Source organism: Wyeomyia smithii, chromosome 2 (assembly GCF_029784165.1).
Source record: "Wyeomyia smithii strain HCP4-BCI-WySm-NY-G18 chromosome 2, ASM2978416v1, whole genome shotgun sequence".
NCBI classification, from domain to species: Eukaryota; Metazoa; Arthropoda; class Insecta; order Diptera; family Culicidae; genus Wyeomyia; species Wyeomyia smithii.
Genome location: NC_073695.1, coordinates 270,421,740 through 270,446,083, shown reverse-complemented (window position 1 = coordinate 270,446,083; position 24,344 = coordinate 270,421,740). Strand labels below are relative to the sequence as shown.

General features: G+C 37.9%; 2 protein-coding genes across 2 annotated transcripts in view; one reads left to right on the top strand and one right to left on the bottom strand.

Annotated features, from left to right (window-relative positions):
- LOC129725948 (general transcription factor IIH subunit 2) overlaps positions 1-24,344 on the top strand; it is a 102,694-nt gene that overhangs the window by 43,299 nt on the left and 35,051 nt on the right. The window lies entirely within an intron of this gene.
- LOC129725945 (cationic amino acid transporter 3-like) overlaps positions 1-24,344 on the bottom strand; it is a 51,290-nt gene that overhangs the window by 1,858 nt on the left and 25,088 nt on the right. The window contains exons 2-4 of the mRNA XM_055682398.1: positions 5,864-6,355; positions 842-1,102; positions 8-781 (exon numbers count right to left, since the gene is read on the bottom strand). Of these exons, the coding sequence (XP_055538373.1) occupies positions 8-781; positions 842-1,102; positions 5,864-6,236 (1,408 nt within the window). The 5' untranslated portion in view covers positions 6,237-6,355. The remainder of the gene's footprint in view (positions 1-7; positions 782-841; positions 1,103-5,863; positions 6,356-24,344) is intronic.

Sequence of the window (24,344 nt, the reverse complement as noted above, 5' to 3'; positions counted from 1 at the left end):
TACTCACCAAATAAGCCAGTTACGATCTTAACGATTGCCGAGGACATCTGAGTGGGGTTTTCGGTTTTGGATGTGTTAAACAGCTGATTCAACACATTCGGCACAGTCACCTCGGTGCGCTGCATTAAACTGGTGTCCTCGTATCGGAGCACCAGGACGCTAACAGCAACTATCGTGTAAGCCATTAGCGTTCCGATCGACATCATATCGATCAACTGCTGCAGATTAAACAGTAAAGCCATTGTAGCGGCTAGAATTCCCGCCAAAATAGTCGCCAGCACCGGAGTTTGCGTTTTCGGATGGACTGTCTTCAGTTTCTTGTAGATAACACCGTCCGTAGACATTGCATATAGGACACGTGGCAGTGGAAACATGGCTCCCAACAAGCTAGTACAAAGGGCAAAGATAGCTCCAATTGAAACGATCCACATTATTTCAAACCACTGCAGTTCTCTAAACAAATGTGGGAATGGAGCACCTGGGTCTTGTAGATAATAGGGTAGTGCCATGGTTAACACTGTCGAGATACCGAAGTACGCCAAAAAAATAATTATTAATGAGATAACGATGGCTAGAGGAATGTTGCGGCTTGGGTTCTTCGCCTCTTCCCCTGTCGTGGCGATACAATCGAAACCAACGAACCCGTAGAAACATTTTGCTGCACCGGCCATGATTCCAGCAAATCCGTACGGGGCAAAACCGCCCACACCCAAGTCTACACCATCAGGGATATCCTCCGGTCGAACATCCTCGGGACGAATGTTCCAGTTAGCAGTATCGCCTGTGAAATCGAGTCATGTAATTATCTATTTGAAGGAATTTAAACCGCACCAAAACCTACTGTTCATTCCGCCGGCCACAAGTACGATCGCTATAACGCACAGGTTAACTCCGGTGAAAATGTTATTCATCATCGTGGACTCTTTGACACCATACGCCAGCAGGGCCGACAAGATGAGTACCGCTGTGAAGGAGAAAAAGTCGGGATAATCGGACAGGATTCCCACATTCATGCCCATCGCCTCTCGCAGTGCGTTGCTCATCTTGTAGTCTATCAGGGCATCGATATAACCGCTCATGCCTCGGGCCACGCTTGATGTGCCTGTGGAGAAGAATGAAAATCCTTCTTTATTATAAAAAAAAAATTAAACAGATGCCACCGTACCCTACAACACCACCGAACCAGAACAAACAAATGATTTCGCATCATTTCGAAGTTAAACTGTTAACAAGCGAAGGAAATATATCAAAACGCATGCAGAAATTGGACAATGGTGTTCTAGTTGCAGTTTCTACATTACGTGTCATTTGCCAAATTATCGATTATATTCCGAATAGGCTTGAAATGTGGTGTGTGAAAATTAACACTACGATCAACAGCGTAATCACTGTTCACACAGTTCTTGAAGAAGAAGTTGAGTAGTTGCATTGTAAAAGCTTCGTATTTAAAATGATTTGCATTCGGTTAGTGCTGCAATGAAACTGCGACATTATCACCGTCATTACCTTACTATTGACGCTAAACAGTAGGCGCAGAGTGTTGGAAGCATTTTTTGCATAACCTCAGATGTTTTATGTTCGGTGCAGATGATTTAAACACTTTCAACATTTTAATAATTTTATTACATATTTTTAACAATTATATAGATTTACGTAGGCAAGCATGTTGAAAATTAATTTACTGAGATTCGACTACTAAATATCGTAACATCCTATAGTTGAAAACCAAACAGCTGCTTAGAGCTGTTGATATGCAGACCTAAACTATTTGTTTTTTATATAGAAAGCTGTGTTTTATGATTTTGTTTACATACCCTCAGCTCAGTTGTTACCATCACGTGTATCTCAACATGAATGGAAAAAGTTGATAACATACTCTAGCTGTTGGAATTATTTCATATTGATTCTGTTCTTTGCACTATTTATTATCGTTTTCATGCAAACGTGTTCTTCAAACCGTGTGTCTGCGGAGATATCCTTTGATTTGTGTAATCTGTTTGTTGAACATTTCTGTGACGTTGTCAGTAGTAACACTCTCACTGCCCTTATCTTATCACTTTTTGACACATTGGCACTGTTGTTATTGATGTGAAAAAAAAAACAGTTCAGTGCAGTATTTGTCACAACGAAGTAGTTGATTCGTGTGCGAGTGTATAGCAGTACATGATAATTTAGGAGTGAAACTCACATCAATACTCACTTTTTGGTGCCTATTGACGTTCATAAATAATTTGAGTATTTTTGCCTTTCTCCTAGAAAGGTATAGCAATCACTTGCAAAACCGAAAATATAAAAGTGCTCCAAAGGGCCGAATGGCATATATCACTCGACTCAGCTCGACGAGCTGAGCATTTTCTGTATGTGTGTGTGTATGTGCAGATTTTTATTCTCACTCACTTTTCTCAGAGATGGCTGGACCGATTTTGAAAATTTGAAAATGAAATTAATTGCAAATGAAAGGTCTTGTCGTCCCATAAGACCCTATTAAATTTCATTGTAATCGGATTTTTAGTTTCGAGGTTATGTATCAAATAGTAAAAATCATAAAACATCAGTATCTCAAAAACTACACAACCGATTTGAACAAAATTGGTCTCAAAAGAACGGGCTACTTTGAAAACACTTAAGTTTTGAATTTTATACAGATTGAACATGTTGTTCAAAAGTTATGAAAAGAAACGTGTTCTGAAGACTGTTTAATCTCACTCATGTTTCTCAGAGATGGCTGAACCGATTTTCATAAAATCGGTGTCAAATGGAAGGTCTAGTTGCCCCATAAGACCCTATTGATTTGTTTTGCAATCGGACTATTAGTTTGCCTGTTATGTTTTAAAATGTGAAATCCAGCAATGCAAAGGAACATATTCCGATGACTACTTGGACTCACTCACTTTCCTCAGAGATGGCTAACCTGATTTCGACAAAATTAGTGTCAAATGAATGGTCCAGCTGCCTCAGAAGACCCTATTGAATTTTACTGTAATCGAACTGTAACTTCATCTGTAATGTACCGACTTGTGAAAATCACGAAACTTCATGAGCTCAGAAACTACACAACCGATTTGATCAATATTGATATCAGATGAGCGGGCTAGTTAAGGGTTAACTGATGAATTATGATTGAACACGTGGTTTCAAAGTTTGCCTGCCCTATACGTTCCCATTTCATTTGATTATAATCGAACTTAAGCAACTGTTATATATTAAATTGTTAACAATACAACGAAAGTCTATTATCTCAGAGATTACATGACTTATTTGAACATTACTAGTGTCATACGAACGAGTCATCTCTCAAACTCACAAATAACAAACTTCATAACAATTTGATATATGGCTCAAAAGTTATGGAAAGAAAAGAAATTCAAAGACTATTTAAAACTATACCTGCTTTGATCGATATATGTGGCCTTAACATAATTTAAGTGTGGTATCGTACTATTTGAACGTTTCAAATTCATTGATTCCTTGCGATGTGTTTAAAGTCTGCAAATGCTTAACCAATCGGCCATAGGATACGATCAAAGTCAAATAACAACTCGTTTGAAATGATTGGTTTTAATCGAAATGACAACATCCTCGACTGTTGGCTTGTGTACATCGCTTTAACTCTAAATATATTTATATTGAGTGGTATTCGGTCATTTTCAGCAGATTTTCTGACATCAATCTGACACCGGAAATACCCATATTGGGAGGCATTTAGTTATTTAGGTTGTTTTCCAAAAATTAAAATGGTCGTCTTTAAATTCAATATGGTGTCCAGGGTCAATGTTTGATTTTTATGCATCATCACGTTTACGGAAATATCCATATTTAGTATTATTCGGTCATTTCCCACCGTTGCCTAGAAGTTGCCATTTAGCAATTCAAAATGGTACCTGAGGACAATTGTTAGCTCCTTGCATCATTCTGGTTCCAGAGATACTCATATTGGATAGTATTTTAGGCTGTTTTTCACAAACCGGTAGTCGCCATCTTGTATTTCAAAATTGTATTTAGGATACTGGTTAAAGAAAAACTCATATTGGGTGATATTTGGTCACTTTGGACTGTTTTTCAGAAGCCGAAAGTCGTCATTTTGGACTTTAAAATTGCCTGTGAAATCAATTTCTGTCATCTGGGCGTAATTCTGGTTCCGAAAACATTCATATTGAATGGTATTTGGTCATTTCCGGCTGTTTGCCAGAAACCGGAAGTCACCATCTTGAAATTCAAGACTGTGTCTGTGATCAATTTTTAGCTTCTGTGCATCTTTCTGGTTCCAGAAATACTCATATTTAATGGGAATCGTCCATTTCAAGCTGTTTTCCAGAAACCGGAAGTTGCCATCTTACAATTCAAAATGTTGTCTGAAGTCGATTTGTGGCTCCAGTGCATCATTACGGTTCCGGAAATATCCATATTGGGTGGTATTTGGTCGTTTGCGCTGTTTTTCCGACACCGTAAGTCGCCATTTTGGATTTCATAATGGCATTTGGAGACAATTTCTGGATTTTGAACGGCATACTGGTTAAAGAAAAACTCATATTGGGTGGTATTTGGTCATTTTAAGCTGTTTGAAGAAACCGGAAGTCGCCATCTTAGAATTTAAAATGCTATCTGAGGTCGATATTAGCTCCTGTGTATTATTCTAGATATGGATATTATTATATTGGGTGGAAATGGGCCATTTTTGGCTGTTTCCCAGAAACCGGAAGTTGCCATCTTACAATCCAAAATGTTGTCTGAGGTCGATTCTGGAACATATTTGTTACCACTAAAAACATTCACCTGCCAATATGGTTCCATTTAGTTGATTAGTTCGCGAGATGTGCAGTAATTTGTGAAGAAACGTGTACTTCCAGAAGAGGGAGGGGCGTCGAACCATTATGGACAAATTTGTCACCTCTAAAAACATTCACATACCAAATTTGGTTGTATTTTCTTGATTGGTTCTTGAACTGTGCGAAATTTGTGTTTCATTTTTATGGGACCCCTCCCTTATAGAAGAGGGATTCGGGTGTCAAACCATTATGTACATATTTGTTACCACTAAAAACATTTACCTGCCAAATTTTGTTCCATTTGGTTGATTAGTTCTCGAGATGTGCACAAATTTGTGTTTCATCTAACTATTATGGACATATTAGTTACCCCTTAAAACATCCACATGCCAAATTCGGTTTCATTTGCTTGGTTTGTTCTTGAGTTGTGCAGAAATTTATGTTTCATTTGTATGGGACCCCTCCCTTCCAGAAGAGGGAGGGGTCTCAAACTATCATAGGAACCTTTATCGACACCAAAAACCCCTACATACAAATTTTCACGTCGATCGGTTCGGTAGTTTACGAGCCTATATGGATCAGACAGACAGACAGATCGGACTGCATTTTTATATGTATAGACTACAACATTAATATTTTAGAACCTAAAGAGTGAATATACATTTATTGGATTGAAGCGTTCATGTAAATCTGTTTTTACAAATAAAAAATTGAATGAGAAAGGCTGGGTCTGACCGCTAGGTGGATTAATTTAGGTTTTTTATGTTTCACATGGAACTTGTGATCACATTCCATTCGAAAGAAAATTCTTATAAAAAAGGCAAATCTGAATTTTAAATTTGTCCTAGATTTAGTTCACAATGTTTGGATTCAAAATGTATAAATATCTTGAATTTAAAAATATTACAGCAATAAAATATACATATGTAGCTGAACCTCAGAAAACTTGTTTTCAGTGCCATCTGCTAAGTCAATGGCCACGGTAATCAACTATCCATTCTCGGTGAAACGCTGCGTTACTCACAAACCACCTCCATTCACGTAGTGCTCATTCACAATTAACCTACATCCTTCGCTTCTACGCGACAAACACTTACCGATTACGTACTCCAAAATCAGATTCCACCCGATCGTAAATGCAGCGAACTCGCCGATACTGACGTAGCTGTAGATGTAGGCGGATCCGGCTTTCGGTACGCGGGCGGCAAATTCGGCATAGCAGAGAGCGGCGATAGCCGATGCCACGGCCGCGACCAGAAACGAAATCACCACAGCAGGACCGGCCTGTTCGTGAGCCACCGAACCGGCCAGCACGTAAACACCCAACCCGAGCGTACTGCCCACTCCCAGCCCGGTCAGGTCCAGGAGCGAGAGAACACGTGCCAGCTGCGAATCACTTCCGTCGTCTTCGTTGCGTTTTTTGCGCGTGAGCGCACTCCAAAACCGACCGCACCGCCCGCTCTGCCGCATGGCGCTCTGGCTGGTTTGCAGTTACGATGTTAGCTGACAAATGTCTGTTTTGTTTTGCTCGCCGTCGTCTAGACGGTCAGTCGCCGCAACCGTATAGGTCAGGGTTTTTCCACGGGCACCTATAAAAAGCGGAAGAATACGAATCGTGAATTAAAGTGTTGTTTGGACAGAAAAAAAAACTGCACGATTCCGGGTTTTAAATTTAGATTAAACAGAATATAAAAATGCAATAATAATATGGATATTTTGAGGATTCTGACGGTTTGCAAATTGTCTCATGAAATGACTAAAAGTATCTTGGATAAATAATCTTGCTGTCCACCTTCTCTCATAATCGTGCTTAAAAGTCACAGCCAAATCAAAGCCGTGATAAACATACCCGCCTTCGTCATTGTCAGGTTTTGCCTTTCTTATGGAGTTCACCGTTTCTCGCAAAATCCACAGCGGGAATACCCAGTTCGAAGCGAATTAGCTCTTTAAAGCAGTAGAGAAAGTATGGAGATAAATATCTTTGCGATAACGTATTCAATGTGCGAAACCCTCACGTTATTGTATCAGCTCCTGCGAATATTTCGCACTTTTTAATCCAAAATTAACCATGAATTTGTTCAAACTCTATATAATTTGTTAATTAACTCACGAACAGATACATACAGAGTATTTTGTAATTCGATCAAATACAATAACATGTGATTACGTTAAACCATCATCGAAGAAGTTGACCACTGGTTGTTCAATGGAAAATACCAGTTACCAACCCGAAGTGCATTGAGGTTGACTTCAAGGGTTGTTAAGAGTCAACTACTGGTTTTGTCACGCTTAAAATTTATATAGCTATGCCAATGCCAGTAAGCAGAAACTTTGCTGCCCAATAGCATTTGAAACGGCAATTCTCTTGTGTTGCAGGGCAACTTAAGCAGGGGCACTCGATAATTGGAATGTTGTAATACAACCCTACGCTTTCAAGTACAACACGTAGCCAAAGGGAACTATGAACTTGGATTTTGATTCGTTATGTTCATGGACGTTTGTTCTAACTTCTTGTACAACGAACCAAGCAATAACGAGCAAGGTGCAATTACTGTTTACAATGTGAAAGGGTTCTTAATTTTTTCATTACTATTATTTTTTAACTATTCATCTGACAAAATAGTCTCGACTTGTCAATGTAACTAAAAATCACAGGAGGGTTGTTTGAAAAGCCACTTCCGCAAGGTTGAAGTAGAATACTTTTACAAGAAAGATAGCTTTGGAAATACACTAGATTAAGGTTAATCAATTTAATGGTGTGAAGCGGTATATTTTTCCGTATACTTTTCGTATATTATTACATGTGTATGAAGGTCGAAATTCTGCTGCGATGTCAAACTATAACCGTCTTCTTCAAGACGTTACATCCTTGTTAATGAAGTGTTGTGAGTTTTCTGAAACAGACTCAGCATCGTGAGCAGAACGTGCCGACCTTTTCTGTTTGAAATCGGATTTGTTTCGTATATACCGCTTGTTAACAGTATCAACAAATCGTAATAAAAATCACACTGCTGTGCATTTGCAGCAGCATCAAACTTCAGTTGCAATTTATTCATTATGCTTTTCCAAAAACATTAAGTAGCCTTGAAAAAAGCCGTTTGCTGCAATTGCAATTTTCATTCAATTCTTGCATAAATGCTTCATGGTCAGATATACCCGCTGCAACTGCTACGCTATCCGTAGCCATGCCACAGTTGTGGCCGCTATACGCTGCCATTGTTATTCGCTGCCCCTGCATCAGCTGGCCCAGCTGCTATCGATGCTGAGATCCGCTGCAACTAGTGCGCTATCCATTGCTATGCAACAGCTGTGGCCGCTATCCGCTATCGCTGGTATCCTATCGCTGCACTGCTACTGCTGCTGCTAATGGATGACTGCTGTTGTCGCTGTCTAGAACTATTATAAGCTGCTTCGGCTGAAACAGGCTCTTATATAACCCAAATAGCATATTTTAAATTGCAAGGTATATGACTCTGTCGACCGTGCTTGGGAAGCAATCATATAACGACCAATCAGAGGTCAAATTTTTCGTTTTAACAAGGCTTGACTATTTTCAATAGCACAATAGTTTAAATAATAAAATCACAATTGTTTTCATTCGGGAAGAATCTTAGAAGATTTTCTAATCTATTGCTGCAAGAACGAAGGAAATCCATCGAATACTAACCGATTTATTAGCATTAGAAAATGGACATATTTTTCACTTTTTTCGGTTTTAGATTTTCATTTCACATCTCTATGTAGCCGAACTTCCTGAGAGAAGTATTCTACTTCAAAAGTACAATGAACTATCTCTGCGAATTTGTGTTACAATGTATCGAAATCCAAAACGATCTACCACATTAGAGAATGATCAAATGCAGTAAGCTAACGAGTACAGCCCGAAATTAACGGGTGACAACTAAAATTTTGGAATATTTTTCTAGGTTTTCGAGAAAATAGATGTACCTAAGGAAAAACTGATTTACTTCTCATAAAGAATGAATTATTATGAACGAAAAAAAATGAACATTCAAGAAAGGTTCGTAATCGGATATCCGATGAAGCATTTATATGATGCCAGAACAAGAGCTTTGTACAGCCTTCACGTGACTTTTCGAACTCATTTCTTGATTCTACCAATCAACTGTTTGCAGCTCGTTGATCTCCAGTTATTTTTGCACCGAAGGAACTTTCAAAACGGGCTACCGTAAACTTTTTGCCAAAATTTTCGTGGAGTTCAGCTTACAGAATGCTTCTTGTTTTGACGCCATTTTGAACAGAACTGAGCATGCTAAACAAAAGAAAAAATACTGGCACAAAGAGGTGGAGGGATTTTTATATAATCAAGACCAATTTTCAAAAAGGGCGTATGCATTTAGACATCAGTTTTGTTTCGCAGCATTCTAGCTCACAAGCCATTAGCTGTACAGAAAAATTGTCTGAGAACGTAATGAAAGGACCTAATAGTGCTTGAAAGATAATATAAACAATGAAACAAAACTAATTGTCAAACAAAAAAAAATCTTAATAAACAATAAGCTTTGATTTACAAAAAAAAAAATTCAAATTTTTTTTTCAAAGAAACTTGAAGTTATAAGGCAACTTCTGATGAAAAATCTAGGATGGAGAAATGAAAAATATTTTTTTCATAGAAGGTTAAGTTTAAAAAAAAATTCAATTTCCACATTTTTCAAAACATTTGTATTCCAGTGATTTTATGTAGTTGGATTGTTTAGCTAGTTTTTTATATCTTCTGAAAGAGCTGCTTTTCCTAAGCAAAACGTGATTTTCAAAAATTTTCTATCAGCGTCCTTCAATTTTTAAATCACGAATAGAAAATTTTCAAAATCCGCTCGATATCGCTACAATGACAGTTCGCCCATCTACCAACTGTCTTATTCTTCATTTGAAAATCTAAGGACAATGATATAATCTTTTAAAAAATCACGTTTTGCTCAGTAAAGTTACACTCTTTTTGATGATATATAAAAATCAGAAATCCGTGAATAGCTAAGCAACCCAATCCAAATAGTCGGAGTGATTTTATGCAATTACATTGTCGATTACTCGAAATAATGTTTCTGGTACTTGGTTCGGTTTGGCTGCACGGCGACAGGTTTTCCTTCTACTCTCTTTTGACGTAGGACTACGTCTACCTGGGAGTTAGGTGTCTGAATTTGAAAATCAAGAAATACGATCATGGAAAAAGTAGTCAGGGCTTGAGCACTTATAATGTAGTCATTTTTATATCAGATTATAGAGGTTTACGGTTGAGTTGTTGTGACAAAAAGAAACAGTTGATTGAGACATGGATTGTCTAAATCATACCGAGCAACCAATCTTACTTCCCAAGCACAGCCGACTTTAAATTATACAACCGATCCGACTTTGGAACGATTTGTTGTTGTTTTACTCGCTCTAGTACACATGCAATGTTTACCGGAAATTTATGAAAGGTACGATTCAAACATTTTACCATTATTTTCATTTCAAAACCATAGCGACATCATACGAATGCTAGGTGCTGATCGTGAAAAGGAAGAAAAAGCAAAATAGTATCGGTCAAAAATGGCTCGAAATTCTACCCGAAATAACCAGAAAACAAGAATCATCGGCCACTGGCACCTTTTGCAGCTTTCTAGAATGTTTTATTTCCCTTGTCATTCGCTGGTTTGCTACGCTCCACCCTCTTTCCAAGTAACTGATAAAATCTTGATAAAAAAAATACCATTCATTTTACCATCATTTTCATTTTAAGACCGTACGGTGACATACGAACGCCAGTTTTTTTATTACGGTTTTACAGCAATAGCAGTTTCGTTTAGTGAATAAATTCTATTATATATTAAGAATCTGTACGAACATCTCAATCCTCGCAAAGTCTCGTCATATGAATATGATGTATAAACACAATTCCCAGAAGCGTGCGAAGGATCGGCACGATTTCTCCGAAGCAATAAAATATAGAAAAATACCGTAGTCCTTCGCCATGCGGTCGTGTTATCGAAACCACCCTCCTATTATATCTAGATTTTGTCAGTTACTGGGAAAGAGGGTGGAACGTAGAATAATAGGAAATGGGAAGGAGAGTGACACATTTTGAAAGCTGTCGGCGCAGCCGCAAAATGAACACAAAGAAAAAAAGCGAAAATTCGATTATAAACTTTTTGACGTGGGACTACGTCTTTCTTCACTATACTAAGGCATTCAGCCAATTCCTTTCCAGCCAAATGGCATGGCATTCATCACCCAACGTAAGCGACGAAGAAAGAAAGCAGAGATACTTCCACGTGATTGGTTCTTCCCCCAATCACCCAAGTTCCCCACACTGATTGACGCTAATAAAGGACATTCCGTGTTGAGAGAAGATCATTCCCTGGTCGACCGTCAAGGTGAACAGTTCGGTTTCCCTTCGATCTAAGTTGGACCCCACCAGTGGTAATCTAATTTGGACGTGAATGACACGCACTGGGGACCATTGGAAGACTTGGAAGCCGTTTGGGTGCTGCCGATAGTTTAGGTATACATAGTGTGTCGTATATCAAGCGTGTGGGTGTGTGAATAGCGTGTGTGTATGTGTAAGTAACGTGTGTGTGTATGTGTAAGTAACGTGTGTGTATGTGTAAGTAACGTGTGTGTGTAAGTGACGTTTGTGTATGTGTGCGTATGTGTGTGCGTATGGGTGTGCGTATGTGTGTACGTGTGTGTGCGTGTGTGTGCATGTGTGTGTATGCGTGTGTTTGTATATGCGTGTATGTGTGCGTGTGTGTGCGCGTGTGTGTGTTTGTGTGTGTGTGTTTGTGTGTGTGTGTGTTTGTGTGTGTGTTTGTGTGAGTGTGTGTTTGAGTGTGTGTATTACGTGTATGTGTGTATGTGTGTATAACATGTGTGTGCAAAAATGCATTTATCCGAGGTAAATATATTCATGACAGAATTCTTGTATAGGCAACAAGTTAATTGTTTTTCCTTTTAGTACTTCCATCGGTCTTTCTATGATAGTGGCCATAATTTTAGGCTGAGATCGAAGCAAACTGCGACCGCGAGTGGATGTCAAAAAATTTCCGCTTTCATGTTTTTGCAAAAATTAAAATAATAGGTATACGAACATTTTCTAGTTTATCGTACCAAAGTGCAAAGAACCGAATGGAGTTCGTTTATTCACGCGTGGAAGATTTGAAGTTGTTTAACATAAAGTGAAAATCAAGTGAAAAAATGACTCAGAAAATGACGCTACTGAGTGCATTATCATTTTCTGCTAGGGCTATGCCTTCTACACGATGCAGTGTTTGTGTTAGTTTAAGGAAAACAGGAATCGGTGGAAAAAGGACTAGATGCAAAGTGCTGTGAGGATGATTGGTTACGAGTTTTTTCTTCATTATTGCATTATGTCACGAGTTTTGCACTGATTTCAATGTGGTGTTAGTGGTGTTTAGTATGCAGATTGCTGATTCAACACCGCCGTTCCGCAAACAGCGCGGCTTCGGAACAATTCGGATAAGTATTTGTTATTTTGCAATGCGTGTAGGGTGTCATTAGTGAGACTGTGTATTGGAGGGCTGGCGGGGCGTTCGCGGTTGGGGCAGCTGTCAACATCAAGACGGGCGAACTGTATGAATTTGCATTGCCGTTATTCGTTTTGGACAGTTGCCTTAAGCAGTGGGTGCCTTGTCATTTTTCTAATATACAGTTTCTCTAGGTGCTCAAAAACCAGATAAGCAGATTTTTCCGCGGAACGCCGACGTTTGCAGTCCGTCTACGGACTTTTATCGCAGCGCCAATGTTCACATTTTGACAGGTTCTGAGCAGATTTATGCCCGACCATCTAAATAACATATTGAGATTTACAACATTGTTGGTTTTCAAATATTAGTGAACTGCTCATCATTTCGTAAAGCTTTTGTTCTGTTTATAATGATTTTTCTGGCTTTTGAGCAAGTGTTGTTATGCATGAGCAACTTTTTGAATGAACATCTTTTTGTCTTTGTGTGCATGGAGCTTTGCCAATATTTTGTATTCAAATTCGTCGCACTGACAGCGTTTTGAAGTGTTGACTGCAATATTGCGATGTTTTCTAGTGTTCATATTTTTCTATTAATATTATTATGCGTTTAATACTATTATTATTATTTCATATGCGTTCGTTCATAGAGATGAGTGATAGAGCGCAGCGTAATGAACGACAGCGGGGCACGTCGACGTTGCTATACTGCGAGCAAGAAGAGCAATCATAGTGGATTGCTTGAAAAATATATGGTCACTCAGATGAGTAGGTACAAGATTGAATAATACATTGATATCAATATTGTTTTGTGTAGAAAAAAGGGCAGTTTTTGATGCATTTGCGTGGAGTGTAGAGAGGCTAGATTTATATGTGATGAGGTCGGTGCGGTAGTTACTCGGCGGTGGTAAGTGTGTTGGCGCGAATGAAGTGGTAGAACGAACATGGTTCATTTTCGTAATAAGCGCGCAACATTGTTATATTCCATTTTTCAAGTGTTTTTTTCGCGGGATCGTATCGCTTATTTTTAGAACAGACGAAGTGTATACGAGAGACGTCATTAGTAGATTTGTTAGGTAGAATTGTCCGGTTCACCAAACCCCTAGAGACTCCGCGTCGATACCTTTCATGTGATCGTATGATCTACAGATATATCAACAACGCGCAATAGTTTTCGGTATAAAGAGGATCACCTACGAGAAGATATCCGATCGTTTGAGTTGTTTCAAATTAGTTAAAGTTCTAGTATCCTTGCGTACAATTTGTTGTTGCGGTGTTACATGGTCAAACTGAATAAGTTCGAATCCCATTATGAATATCGTGGCGGATGTATTGAACATATAGGCGCGACATTTGTTCTAAAGAACGCGACACTCGATATCGACGAATCGTTTACCAAAACGAAACCTGCTGCACACCCTACCCTTTTCTCCGAAATCCCAGTGATTTCTCGTGGAAGTGCAGAGGTGTTCTCGGCTTCCAATAAAGCGAGTATCACGTCAACATTTTCCTATACAAACTCCTTCTTTGACCTGCATTCGGATGCGGCCGGCGCTGGTATTGCCTAACTTAAAGATTAAGGTCACCAGTTTTTACACATTGAGGATGCATGCTGGTCCCAAGCATCATCTGTTGGTTCTCTGTGTAATTACAGCAGATCTGGCAATAACGGAGTAGCAACCGCGGGCGGTCAATCATGCTCATGCTCATGCTCATGCTAGTGGCCATAATTTTATGCTAGTTGTTTTCAGCCCTGAGCTTGTTTTGGGTTTATTTGTAACATGGGACTGACCAAAATTCATATTTTTCTAATCAATTTAGCAACAAAAAGCTTTTTCTTGCGATTTTTTGAGAGCACCGGGTATGTGAATAAGTTTTTGAGGTTTAAGCAAAAAGTGATGAGAAATTACATGGGACTGTTATGCATTTATGGGCAGTTCATATGGGTATTGGTATTTCTATGCTGTGGTTTATGACAGGTGTATGTGGTTTTTGTGAAATGTTCATGGATTATTTTGTATGGTATTTGTACGTTTGGTGTGTGTTATATACTATGGCTATGGCAGAATTAAATCTTTACACCGAACATAGTCCCACGGCAAGCCTACGTTTGTGCACTCAAGCACATACCCTTTAAGCAAGAGTTAACAGTGCTGCAGAAATAGGTAATACATACAAGGAAGACTAAATTTCCGCTTGCTTATACTTGACTACAAAGTGAACTTCCGGTAGGCGTGTCGTTGTGGCCTAGTAAGAGTAAAACAACAACAAAAACAAATCCAAACCACTTGTATACTTTAGCGTCGGCTGTGCTGGAAAAGAAGGCCTCTACATTTTTCAATAGTACAATAGTTAACATCACATAAACATTGCTCCATCTGTGAAAAATACATACTTAGTTAAGCTAGCTTCATTCAAATAAAAAATGGTCGATTTAATTTTTGCGAATTTCCAGATCATTTGGCGTGTTAACGATCTAGAACAAAGAAGACGTTGCGAGGTTCGAATATTTAATTTGGAAAGGATTTTTAGTGAATCGATTTCAGAGTTTAGAACTTTTGCTATGAACACCGCTTATTGAACTTCTCTGCGCCGTTGTAATGTGTCGATTTCAAGTAGTCGTCTTAGGATAAAAATCGGAAGATTTCTTCACGCAGTCCGCACAAATCTTTTCTGCACTCGCTCAAATGCTAACCGCCGATAGTCGTTAACAGAGCGTATTATCAAATACAGATTAAGATCGTCTGCGTATCTTAATTTACAGCCAACATCAAGCAGTAAGGAAACGTCATTGAAAAACAGCGTAAGCAGCAAAGGTCATAAATTGCTACCTTGCGGAACGTCAGAGGTGCTTGAAAACTATGACAAGCAGCAAGAATTAATGCGTGCTCGTGAAACTCTATTACATAAGTATGAGGTAAGTCAACCTCTGCGATGCACCAAGCTGTGAGATTTTTTTTCAATAATATTCAATGGTCAATCCGACCAAACGCTGCCTTCAAATCTGTATAGATTACTTCGATTTGAGCTTTTTGTTCCATGTGCAATATAAAAGCCGAACTAAAATCAAGCAGTACTAAACTTACGACCAGACATAAACCCGTGTTGGTCATCAGAAATTTAACACTTTGTGCGTTGGAGCATAACAATACACACGAATATTTCGAATAATTTAGACGCAGCAGAAAGACTTGGTAGTTGCGTCATGGTAGTTTTTTTTGGTAAGATTTGGACCACTGCGACCATTATTTTGATTTTTTGTGGTATACCTCTTCTTTAGTCTAGATACTCGTGGCAGACACATCACTATTGATGGAAGTGATCGTCGTTGTCATATCGCACCCTTCCTCCCAATTAAATCAGATATTATTTGTGCTTCTACAAGACATTTTTAACTTACACACTTAAAACTGGACCTTAAGCTCGGCTAAAAAACATCTGAGTTCACTGAGGCAACTTGGGTTTCAACCGATATTTCAGCATAAAAACGCCGGTTGCCGAAAGTCGTCAAATCGTTTTGTCGGTACTTCGCCAAATAAACAAAGCTTGACGAATCTCGTCTCTATTTTTTGCCGAATTTATCGTTAAACACAGATGATGCCGAGGTTAGCAAAAACGTAACTGGGACCTCAGCACGAATTTTAATTGCTGCCGTATTTCGGCAATACAGCTGTCATTCTCATGAACGAGATGCCGCCATTTTTCTCAGTGCGAATTTGTGCGTCTTACGGGCGAGCAAACTGGAAGCAGATAAAAGTATGGTTGAAATTTGTACGAACTACAGGTATTTACAATCTGTTAGCCGAAAAAATGTAGTACAGATTCGTGGGAAGCGGCTGGAAGTCGAAAAAGTGTGGTTTAAAATAGTATAAATGCAATATTATTACATTTGTTTCAAGGGTAAGCTTTAGACGTAGTATTAAACTAAATGTTTTGCTCAACGCCCTGCATGCGACCAAGATGAAAACAAACATTCAAAGTTCAATATGAATAAATTTTATTACTTATTAAAACTCATCGAGCCTATAATTGATCTTTTGAAAGAAAACTACTAACTTCTAACTTCTAAGCGAAATTATTCTCTGCGATTGGATTTCAATGAAAAAGCGGCTCTTTACTGTGCCGAGCATTCAGCTTATATAACCGAAAGCTCGTTAGACTGGTTTGCCGCATCTCGGCTGGATTTGCCGAGAGCAAAGTCAAATGCGTGCCGCGATTCTCGGCATAAAATAACATCTGTTAAATATTGGTTTCCCGAGATTCTCGGCAAAAGAGATTCAGCCGAGATGGTTGCCGAGCACTCGGCTGTCCAAATCTCGGCACAAACAATGCCGAAATTCGGCGAAATTTTTTGAGTGTGTATATTGTTAATTAATGTTAGACGCTTCTACAGTAATTATTCACATCGGATGAAAAATCACTCGAATTGATGCCACGAGTCCTTCAGTGCGAGGAAAGGCCTTATGGCAAATAAAAGGTACACGGAAAATTTTGAAAGATATTTATTTATTTCTCAACACAGTCTCTTCAAAAACTGGCGATAATATGTGGATTTCACTTTTTCATTGTTGATAATTCTTCTACTACTGAGCCATTTTTCACGTTTGGAACAGGTAATACGAAGGGACTGATTCTGACGAATATAATTTGAACTCATTAAATGCGCATGTTCTTTCTTGGTTTCATCATTCAAAAGCTTCAGTAAGTACGCAGACTACTTGCTATTGATTGTTTTCTCTTTAAAAGAATAATCAATGAAAATGTTCCCATGCATATCCTAGAAAACCAATGCCATGACCCCAACAGTAAAATAATTCATAAGACGAATGCACTCAATAATGAATGAATTTACATAACTACATGTGGTGTGGTCCAATGGATTATTGACAACAAACAGTTTTTTTTCTCTAAAAGTGATAATGTGCATTATTTATACTGACATGAGATGAGCTCTAGTAAAATTTTCCACTAATTGCGTTGCTGCAAACCCGAACTAACTACTTTTGAACCTGTATCGAGAAAGTAAATTATCGCAAAACTAACGTCTTGATAGACCCAATGCATCTACACCTGAGCAAACGAACTTCACCGATGAGTTTGAGACAAAAAAAATCCCCTCTGTCACCACATAATGCAATAAGCGCTTCCAGTTGAAAATGTCAACCGGTTAAGCTAGTGAGCAGCCTGAGCAGCAAGTCTGTACTCCAAAAGCTGAGCTCACGACGACGCGCTGTAAGGCCAGCGAATAGCATGTCAAGCTACCCGTCCGTAAGGCCAGTCGGTTACTGACACACGGCAGAAGGGTGAATGAACATATCTTGATGACACCGTGCGTGCTTGCATCACTTAATTTATAGCTTAAATTGAATTTCACATTGAAGTGGAGAAAATTTCCTGAACGATAGTTTTTCCTCGTCAGCTGATGTTCTGGAATGAAGTTGAGGTTCGTTGTTTGCTTGTTGATGTCTCTTTTTTAGAAACGTTCATGTTACGGGGGAGTTGACTGATGTGGTCAGTAATTAACGGTTCATGTTGAAAAAAAAAAACCTTTTTTATATGGAAAGGCCATCTGACGACCTTCCTAGGGTTTTCAAAGACAATCAAAAAACAAATCAATCAGCTCTGTTTACTACGATCGAGGGCGGCCGATGACTTTGCTGGTGGTAGACTGATACTTCCCAAGGTACAGTAAAATGGTCATGCCATAAGTGGTTGAAATGAGAACCCATAAACTTCTTTTTTGAACCAGCCTTGTGTTAAATATCTTGAGACAGTCTCGATATATGCGAACTGATCATGAAGAAGTAAACGAACAAGGGCCGAAAGCAAAAGTATATTATTTCTGGTTTTTCTTACTTTGTTTTGTACTAGATATTCGCGCGGTTTGTGTATAAGCCGTTGGTTTTGTCAATAATAACAAATTCGCATGTGGGAGGAAAATTCGAGGTAAGATGTTTGATTTAATACCACTAACAGTCTTCTGATATTTCCGATCTACTAACCTTGAAACTGTCTAAACAGTAGTCTATGAATTATAAATGAAACCAATTTAAAACCGTTCCTTTATGTGATTCAGCAACAGAGCAAAATAAATTCACCAACGCTATGCTCTAATCTAAATTCCAAACATTGCCAGGATAAAAAAATACGCGTTTCGATAGATTCCGCTGCTGGATACACAATCGGAAACCGACCTTTATTCGGTGGGGGGAAACCAGTTTTGATAGTATTGCAATCGACACAAAACAATTTCCGTGAGATCGATTTGTTGCTTTGTCATAGCACTCTTTGCCTGTATTCCATAAACGCACAAGCAAGTGAAATACTAGACCCGAGCAGAAACATCTGAAACAACGCTTTTGGCTACGGCCGTTTGCTGTCATTATTTTTGCTGATCGGAACAAAGAAACATGTGTTATTTAGAAAAAAACAGATTTCAACAGGATGATTCGATAATGATGGTACACAATTCACAGTACCTACATACCTTTATACAGTAATGAGGGTACTTTTTTATCGTCAACACTTACACAAGGTTGCCAATGTCATCATCACAATGCCGACTGATGAGTGCAATGCGCATCGTGAGAAATGAGCTGCATTCACCACTCGGTTGGAATAGGGTCTAGAGATATATACTAGAGATGGTCGGGTACGGGTATTTTTACCCGAAACCCGTACCCGACGGGTTCGGGTCGGGTTTCGGGTAACGCCAAAAAATATTCTACGGGTTCGGGTCGGGTACGGGTAATTAAAAAACCAAGGCTTCGGGTTCGGGTCGGGTACGGGTTTGAAAAATTCTCAATTGGTCGGGTACGGGTAATTCAATTTTCGTGCATTGTGAGAATTCAATTTTTATCATTTCAAGCCTGGGTGTTTTCTTAATGTCGATAATCGGTAAGATCGTAGAGAAAATCGCCCATCATCACTCAACGAGAGATCGCCCGATACCTATTCTGACAGTTGTCGGCAGTCTATGCACCAAGGGAATGACATCATGCTATCGCTTTCTAATGTTAGATTGAATAGTTCTTCCTGCAACGGTTTTGATTTAAATGGAGTTTTTGTCGGGCTTTTTTCATAACTGTCAGGAAAACCGCGGAGCATTGCATAGTAGGGCGACTTAATACAAATGCTTGCCAAGTAAAAAAAAGTGTCGATAAATACGACAAAAATATGGTATATACTTAATTTTGGGGTGCTGAACACGAATCTCCATTCCACTTTTTATTTGGAGACGTTCATAAAGCACGTGACTTAATTTTTCACGATTTTTTGGCACTTCTCCCCTGACTTTTTTATTAAACAGAATTACATAATCTTCAACCACAAGCAACGCCACAGGGCGTCCTTTTTACAAAAACAGCTTACGTAGTTTTTGCACAACTCCTCAAATCAACCAAATTTCGCAAAAAAAATTGTTTTTATAAAAATTAAAAAAAATATTATATATTATAATAGGTAATAAAAACTAACTACAAATCAACTTTTTCTTCGAGGCCAAAAAAAATCAAGCTATCATTGAAGCTGCAGAGCGTTTCAAAGTAATGATATATTTATTTTTAAATATGTCAAAAAACGTCAATATGCCGAGTTTTGAAAAGTTATAAAAAAATCAAATTCTATGATATTGCACCAATATTTTGGACTTAAGCACTTAAATATTTATTTATTTATTTATTTATTTAATATCTGTTTTTGACGTAGGACTACGTCTAACCGCACTATATCGAGATACATTCCGCGAAAACTAAAACCAAGATGTAACGACGGAATGAAAGATTTCAAACGGTTATACTGATGTAACCACATGATGGATTACAATAATCAATATGTCGTTGGATTGATAAAATAATGGACAATTTTGTGATTCTTCAATTTTCATTATCACTTCGTTGTTAAACATTAAAATTGAATAAAAGTTTCAAGGTCGAATTTTCACCAACAATGTACCAATCATATGCGAACACGCCTGGCACAGACTTCATGAATAGACACCAACTGCCTGCTGTGATATCCTGTATAGCAGTGGCAAAAAAAATTTTGACAGAATCTCCCCGTCCCAATAGGTCAACTCATGTTAGCTTCCATGAGCCTAGACTATTTTGATGTCTTGAAGGTGAAGCTTTTTCGGAAAGTTCGTAACCACCTCCACTATCAGACAGTATTACGTTCTGCTGTTAACAATTATGTTAATGTTAATAAAACTGATGTCTTGAAAGAGAATGTGATGGCACAGGCAACAGTACTGCACCGAGCAATGTATGAATAGAGCGCTGGTTACTCGTCGTCTATCAGTGCAGAAAAACTCGATATTCATTTTTGTGCAGTCAAGCAAAGTGAAAACTACATTGCCGCTGTTGACGCACAGTGGGGCGTGAAACACAATCGAATTGCCGTTTCAATTGTCTTCTTCTTTTTCTTGTTTCGTATAGCAGCAAATATCAGAATTCAATATGATTTTTCGGGTGCCGCAAAATACGCATGGGCCGCCGGAGACAACAAAATGTGTTGTTTATTATTGAACTCTACACTCTGCTTTTTTCAGATTTATTTAAATAACTAAATATAAATGATAAATAACTAAATATAAATGATAAATAACTAAATATAAATGACAATAGAAAACCAAAATGCTCCGTACAGATCATTGAACAGGTAGTTAAACGAGCTGTACTGATGATTATATTTTACTAGCTAAATGAATTTAGTCCAATATGACAATACTAGTTGCATCCCGCGGTGGCGGTATAGAGGAAAACCAAATTCATTTCATCTTGATATTAGAGTTTCGACATTAGTATTTGTATTTTTCAATTGAAAATTTTTTTGAATTAGCATTTGCAAGATAATAATACTTTCCATAACCTTACTTGTAATTGAACAACGCTATGCAAACATCAATTGCTCAGGCTAATGTTGTGCATCACTCTAGCCCAGTTTATTTTCGAATTTCGAAGATAACAGACATATAACTTTCAAATATGGTATCTTCGTTGTTCTTTGGAATCTTGAAACTGATCAATTTTTTTCTGATTGATTCTGTATACTGATAAAATGTTTAAATTGACCTGAATTGAATGTTACATGTTCATAAAATTCTATGTCAATTTCAAATTTTCTGTGAATATACATTTTCTACTAAAACTGCAATTTGTTATCGATGTTCTTTCCACGAGCTTGTAACTGCAGGAAAAAAAATTATGTGACATCTTTCCCGCTTTGTGATCGGTGAGTGAGCCAACTTCAACAAGACAAATAGATATAGAAGGAAGTTTAATTTCTACTAAATCGTACTCAATTAAATATTTTATAGAAGGTTGCCTCTTCGCGTATTAAAGAAAATTCGTTGTATTAGAATGAAAGGTATTCATCAATGGTCCAGAAACAAAATTTAGGGGGAAATTTGGGTCTAGAGCTCTATAGCAATATTTTAGAGAAAAACTTTCTTTTACATCGTGAATGCTAAAGAGAATATTTTTTCTTCTAAGATAGAGTGCTGCAAAGAAATAATCAAAACAAACAGACCCCGTTTTATTTTGGCAACACGCCAAAATCGAACCATGCTAATAATGAACGGTTCTTTTTTCATGACTTTTTTGACATTTTAAATGGTCAAAGACGACCTTAACAGTAGAAATAGCCACCAATGAACTAGTTTTAGTTCCAAGTCGTTTGAGGTGTCGCTTGATTAATTTGGGCTGACGACCTAGATGCTTGATGAACCCGAACCAAAATACCTTCCTTTTGGAAGAAGTTGAGCTGAAATTGGTTAAAATAAATCAAGCAAACTACGAAAGTAAAGCGAGCTCAAATCAAACATAGCTTCAAAATAAAAATATAAAATTATTGTAGTCCTACGTCAACTATGCGGTCGTGTCTTGGATACCACCCTCTTACTATTTACTGATTTTTAGAATTTATCAATGACACCGAATCTATACTCAAAATTACAGGTTTGCAGTGAATTATCAAATTTTTCTCAAGTTATAAACTATATTAATTTTGACCTTTTAAAATTCGTTTGACTCTTTAATGTGTTTATAAAACTCGTCGTTTATTTTAAACTTTACCAGACATGCACTTTTCATAGTGGACCGATTTCTTATAGTGGACCACCCGCCTGAAACTCTGGGTTCATTATCATTCGTTCACACGCACACTCGGTTCTAGCCTGGCTCCGGCCATCATCTCGAGAAACCACATATGACAATCAGTGCATAAAATGTACGAGGTACCCAGGCATGTTGAACAAAAAAAATTAAAAAAAAAAACCAGGACGGGTCGGGTACCGGCAATTTCGGCGTTTTTTTTCTATCGGGTACGGGTCGGGTACGGGTAGTTAGAATAGATATTTTTCGGGTTCGGGTCGGGTACGGGTATTTTAAACAAACCAGACTTCGGGTTCGGGTCGGGTACGGGTTTGAAAATTTTCGATGAGTCGGGTACGGGTAACAAATTTCCCATACCCGACCATCTCTAATATATACGTATTAAAGCCCGGTGAATCATGAATGGAATATTTAATTGAGTGAATGAACTTGAAAACATACTACCAGCTTTAATTGGTGATGTGTTTTCATTTATTTCATTTATGTTCTTGTTCGAGGAAAGATTTAAAATTCACATTTGGTTTTATTTTTGCTAGTTATCTCTTGACTGGCAGAGTACAAAATTTCAAGTATTTTTCAATACTATACGGACTATTTTTATTTAATACTTCAATGAATTTTTAGAGTTGATTTTGTTGTGTTTGATTTGTACAATCTCCACAAGTTTTTTTTTAGCTACCTAAAAATAATAATTCGAATTAATTAATTGCCTTCACAGTGTACAATACCGAACGCTTTGAATTATTATTGGTTTCTGGTGGAAGACATTCATTTCGTAGAAGGTGATTATGTTCAAGGCACTTATTATGTTGCAATTTTACTCGATCCAAGAGTACCAATACCTACGTGGCTGGTTACTCTTGTAGTCAAACATATACTAATAAGTTAAGTAAAAATACTGTGAGAATAGGAACTCACTCCTGACCAAGACAATAAGCCATTTGACGCAATCAACTTGTTGGGTGAGTGATAGGAAAATTTATTATCGACTATTACAACACGAAGAGGTAATAAAAAACTCACTACGGCCGGTAGCTGAATATGGAACCACGCGATGTAAGCAGCAAAAATCATACCCACTCAGGTGAATGCATAAAAATGTTCAATTAAAAACCTTTTCATTAACCAACTCATTCGCAATCCTATTATCGAGAAGCACGTGACATGACTAAGTAATTTGAAGTGTTTGGCAATGTTTACCATGGGTTTATGAATTTTACTAGACGAATAGTTGAATTCTTGAAATTCTAGGGCAACCAGTTATTTCACAGATTAGAAGTTTTATTCACTCTGTCCGGTATAACCAGAAACAGAAATTTAATCAGTTTTATTGCGGGTAATAGCTTGTATTTACAGTAAGCTTATTTCGGTCTGCGGGAAGTTTGATAAGTGGGACATTGCAGTACTGAGTCGGGTGTCTGTACCTGAGTGAACGTCTTTTCTTGCTGCTGATGACTGCAACCAGGAATCTTTACTTGCGGAACTAGGTTGATAGCGATCTCTGAGAGGTTTTACATTACATGAATAGGGAAATTAACGATGGAATATTGAACTAACCATATTAGTGTTTATATTTTTCAACTGAAATATGCTTGTCCATCAATGCTTTTGTATATCGCAAACGAGAAACGATTTTCACTTGAGTGACTATAATGGGTTAGTTCATTAGTGACCAAGGTCAGGATCGTTGAACTATTACTATTACTATTTTTTTGCAGTTTCCCCGCCGTACTTTTGAGTGATTTTTCCTTTTTCCGAATGGACAAAGTTCAATTGTACATTGTTAGGAATCTAACGAAATGATACAAGAATCATCTCATCTGTCGTGGGAAAATAAGTAGTCTATTAGTATCGTGAATAAACCGATACTACACCTGACGCTTAGTACATAACTACAAATCTAGTGAGTAATTGTTGAGAAGACGCTAACATGATTAGTAAATATTGACCAGTAACAAACCATTAGTGTCTACTGAAGAAATGCAA